Genomic DNA, 5,000 nt, shown 5'->3' with positions numbered 1-5,000 from the left:
TGTGCATGTGTGTACGTGTAGTGTGTGTGTGCGTGCGTGCGTGTGTGTGTGTGTGTGTGTGTGTGTGTGTGTGTGTGATGTGTCATTTATTTGTTCTGTAATCAAGCATAATTCATTTCACTGTGTTCGGTTGCTGTTTTTCTTTTCAGTTTTGTTTGTTTGCTATGCATTATTTCATTCTATTTCATTTCATTTTCATCTTATCTTATTTTATTTTATTTTCAGTTTCTGGTAACAGGGTCCCTGGGAACATGTGTCTCCCGGAACAAAGCGCACAGCCTCAAGTTTCTGGTGAGTTCATATTCTGTCGTTTTGTATTGTTTTGTGTACTCGGTTACTTATTTATTTATTTGTACTTATTCATTCATCTTGTTTATATCTATTTATTTATTCATCTGCCTATTCATACTCGTCCATTCATTCATTTAAAAAATTGTTATTTTATCTTATTTATTTTCATTATTATTATGTTTCTCAAGGCCTGATGAAGCGCGTTGGGTTACGCTGCTGGTCAGGCATCTGATTGGCAGATGTGGTGTAGCGTATATGGATTTGACCGAACGCAGTGACGCCTCCTTGAGCTACTGATACTGATACTGATCGTCCATTATCTATCTATCTATCAATCTATCTATTCATTTGCTTTCCGTTTATTTTCAGAAAATCGTCTTTACTCGCTTTCTAATTTACCTATCTTTAAAAAAAATTATTCGTTAAATAATTAATCCATTCGTTCATTTATTTACTATTTCTTCATTTATTTATCTGTTTATTAGTTTATCTGTTTATTTACTTACTTTCTGTTTTGGTTTCAGAAAATCGCCTTCCTGGTTCTTAGCGTCCTGTGTTCCGCCATCTTCGCTCCCACCAGCATCGTTCTCTCCTCCATCATTGCCATCACTGTGAGTCGTCGCCGTCGTCATCGTGTTTTTTTTTCTCACTTGTGTAAACAAAGTGAGTCTATGTTTTAACCCGGTGTTCGGTTGTCTCTCTCTCTCTCTCTCTCTCTCTCTGTGTGTGTGTGTGTGTGTGTGTGTGTGTGTGTGTGTGTAAACAAAGTGAGTCTATGTTTTAACCCGGTGTTCGGTTGTCTCTGTGTGTGTGTGTGTGTGTGTGTGTGTGTGTCCGTGTGTCTGTGTGTCTGTGTGTCCGTGGTAAACTTTAACATTGACATTTCCTCTGCAAATACTTTGTCAGCTGACACAAAATTAGGCATAAAAATAGGGAAAATTCAGTTCTTTCCAGTCATCTTGTTTAAAACAATATTGCACCTCTGGGATGGGCACAAAAAAATTTAAAAAAAGAAGCCTAATTATATGCAAACTGCATTTACTGTTATATTTATATTTTTTGTAGTCTCTAAACTTGGCACTTTGACCTCTTATTCTGACACAACAACAAGAGGAGTCATTATTATCATTTTTTGTTCAAACAGGAACTTCTTTTGCTAAGCATGGAATTTTTATTTATTTTGCAAACGTTTTTGGTGCAGATAGTAAAAAAAAGGGAAATTACTCTGTATTTAATGCTAGGGGACTTAATTTATCACCAGTGAGTCTTGAAGGCCTTGCCTCTCTTGTTTAGCATTGTCGTCGCCTTTGTTGTCGTCGTCATCATTGTCATTGCCTTTTGTTGTTGTTGTCATCGTCATCGTCGTTGTCGTTTTGGTCTCCTTCATCATTTTCGTCGTCATCATCGTCGATGTCACGACTGTCATCGTCATCATCACCATCACCATCATCATCAGCAGCAGCAGCAGTAGCATTATCGTCAACTAAATAAGTTTATAGGTGATTGCAATAGCCGCATTAGCAGCACCAGTAATATTTTATTTGTTCTTGTATAATTGTTCTTTTTTTTCTTCTTAATTTTCATAGTTCTTGCACTTGTTTTGGCTTTTCTTAATCTTCTTGTTCTGGTACTTCTTGCTCCTGTTAAAAAAACAACAAAACAACCTACAAATTTTCTGTTTGTTCTTGTTCTTGTTTTTTTAATTTTATTTACTTATTTATTTATTCATTTATTTGTTTGTTGATTCATTCATTTATGTATTGGTTATTTATTCATCTGTGTATTGTTTATTTGTCTATTTCTTTCTTTATTTACTTATTAATGTATTGATTAATTTGTTTGTTTGTATGTTTATGAATATATACAGTTTTTTTTTTCAGCGTCACACCATTGATCCTGGAAACTTGATATGGCTGGTGTCAACTCTGTCGGCTTTTTTGTCTGTCTGCGAAATGGGAATCGCCATAACGAGTGCCTCTATCCTTTGTTGCTGCTCCCCCCTTCAGTTGGCCAAGGTCTGTCTGTGTGTCTGTCTGTTTGTTTGTTTGTTTGTCTGTGCGTTTGTCAGTCTGTCTGTCTATTTCTGTGTCCCCCCCCTCTGTGTGTGTGTGTGTGTGTGTGTGTGTGTGTGTGTGTTGGAAAAGAGAGAGAGAAGAGAGAGATATATAAATGAAAGTGCATGCGTGTGTGTGTGTGTGTGTGTGTGTGTGTGTGTGTGTGTGTGTGTGTTGGAAAAGAGAGAGAGAGAAGAGAGAGATAAATAAATGAAAGTGCTGAAAGTGCATGCGTGTGTGTGTGTGTGTGTGTGTGTGTGTGTGTGTGTGTGAGTGTGTGTGTGTGTGTCCGTTTGTCTGTCTGTCCGTTGCTGTCTTTTTTTTTTATTTTCTGTCCGTTCAGTTCAGTCAAATTTTAATCAGTTATAATGTAACAGTGATTAATTATGTAACGCCATAAGATGTATACTAGAGTATGTGTAAGTGATATGAGGTCTTGTAAAATACTGTTGAATATAACGCATTGTTATCACTGATATGTTTATATTCAATGGAAGCATGAGATGTTATGCCAATCCTTCAACTGGGGTTTATTGTGCGTGTCTGGCTGTGATTGTTTTTGTGTGTGATCAGCTTTGGTGAGTTAACTTTTTTTTGTTTTGTTTTGTTTTTCCAACTATGATCATTGCATGTGTATGACTATGATTATTGTATGTATGGTTTACTCTTAGCTGACATCTAAGCAGTGTGTGTGTGTGTGTGTGTGTGTGTGTGTGTGTGTGTGTGTGTGTGTGTGTGTGTGTGCACGAGCCTACCTACCTACCCACCTACTTACATACATACATAGACAATATAGAAATGACTGTGATTCTCGTGCATTGATCATGTGTGTTTTGTGGTGTGTCTGTTTTGTTATTTGTTTGTTTGTTTTTTTTCACCACCAAAAATCCATGTCTTTTATTGAGACTATAACAAAGCATCGTGCATTCTGATTCCTGTTCCACATCAAGGTCCACATCCTCTTCGCTGATCCCGCAGACAACCCCGGCCCCCCACCCCCTCCCCCACACACCAAAACCTCCGGAACACACTCTCTCCAACACCCTCGCCGCACCTTCCCACGGAAAAAAACGGCGGGCAAGAAACCTCGCCTGAAGGAAGCCAGAGTGCAGACCGACCCCGTCTCTCCACCTCCTCCTCCTGCTGCGTCACTTCCCGTCGTGTCGTCACTTCCGCCGAAGGTTTCGTCACTTCCGCCCGTGCAGCCTCAGCGATTGGTCGATCCGCGCTACCCTATCCTGCGTCGGCCTGTGATGGTGGACACGGACGATGAGGATGAGGATTATGAGGAGTATGAGGATAGTGTGTACTGTGGATCGGAGGGCTATGATCGGCTGCGCAAATGGGCGCTGCCAAACGATCGCTTGTATTGACCCTTTGGGAAGGGAAGGGTTAATTGGAGTTGTATTGACTTTGGGAGAGGAGGGGCAAATGGAATTGCATTGAATTCGGGAGTCGAAGGGTTAATGGCAGTTTTGTTGACTTTGGGAGAGGAAGGGGTAATGGCAGTTGGATTGACTTTGGAAACGTGAGCTGTATTGGCTCTGGGAGAGGATGGGTTAAAGGGAGTTGTGTTGACTTTGGGAGTCGAAGGGTTAATTGGTGTTTTATTGACTTTGGGAGTCAAAGGGTTAACGGAAGTTATGCTGACATTTGGAGGGGAAGGGTTAAAGGGAGTTGTGTTGACTTTGGGAGAGGAAGGGTTAACGGCAATTGTATTGTCTTTGGGAGAGGAAGGGTTAACGGGAGTTGCTGGTTTAAGACGCTGTGTTCCTCTTCCTCCTCTTCCTTCCTCCTCCATTTCTTCCTTCCTGCCTCATTTTCCTCCTCTGCCTCCTCCTCTTCCTTCTTCCTCATCCTCTTCATCGTCCTCCTCCTCGCCCTCTTTTTCCTCCTCTGCCGCCTCTTCTGCCCCCTCCTCTTCCTCCCCATCTTCTTCCTCCTCTGCCCCCTCCTCTTCTGCCCCCTCTCTTCCTCCTCCTCTTCTTCCTCCTCTTCCTCCTCCTCTTCTGCCCCCTCCTCTCCCTCCTCCTCCTCCTCTTCTTCCTCCTCCTCTTCTGCCCCCTCCTCTCCCTCCTCCTCCTCCTCTTCTTCCTCCTCCTCTTCTGCCCCCTACTCTTCCTCCTCCTCCTCCTCTTCTTCCTCCTCCTCTTCTTCCTCCTCTTCCTCCTCCTCTTCTGCCCCCTCCTCTCCCTCCTCCTCCTCCTCTTCTTCCTCCTCCTCTTCTGCCCCCTACTCTTCCTCCTCCTCTGCCCCCTCCTCTTCCTCCTCCTCCTCTTCTTCCTCCTCTTCCTCCTCTTCTTCCCCCTCCTCTTCCTCCTCCTCTGCCCCCTCCTCTTCCTCCTCCTCTTCCTTCCTCCTCCTCTTCCTCCTCCTTTTCTTCCTCCCCCCACCTTCTCTTACTCCCCCTCCACTTCCTCCTCTTCCTCCTCCTCTTCCTTCCTCCTCCTCTTCCTATCCTTTACTGTATGATTCATTCGTGAACTTTATCAGTGAAGATGAATGAATCATCTTTTTAAAAAAAAGATCAGTTTGTTACTGTTGTTTTGTTCAGGTTTTTTGGTTGATTGCAAATGTTGTATTAATACCTTAGATGAATGAATCATCTTTAAAAAAAAAAAAAGAAAAAAAGAAAAGTTTGTTACTGTTGTTGTT

General features: G+C 42.1%; 1 protein-coding gene across 1 annotated transcript in view; it reads left to right on the top strand.

Moving 5' to 3' along the window:
* The window catches only part of LOC143291548 (uncharacterized), a 4,245-nt gene extending 527 nt beyond the window's left edge, over window positions 1–3,718 (top strand). The window contains exons 2-5 of the mRNA XM_076601447.1: window positions 226–291; window positions 816–902; window positions 2,172–2,306; window positions 3,296–3,718. Of these exons, the coding sequence (XP_076457562.1) occupies window positions 226–291; window positions 816–902; window positions 2,172–2,306; window positions 3,296–3,718 (711 nt within the window). The remainder of the gene's footprint in view (window positions 1–225; window positions 292–815; window positions 903–2,171; window positions 2,307–3,295) is intronic.
* Window positions 3,719–5,000: the final 1,282 nt, after the last annotated feature.

This window comes from Babylonia areolata, chromosome 17 (genome assembly GCF_041734735.1).
Source record: "Babylonia areolata isolate BAREFJ2019XMU chromosome 17, ASM4173473v1, whole genome shotgun sequence".
NCBI lineage: Eukaryota > Metazoa > Mollusca > Gastropoda > Neogastropoda > Buccinidae > Babylonia > Babylonia areolata.
This window is presented reverse-complemented; position numbering and strand designations above follow the sequence as displayed.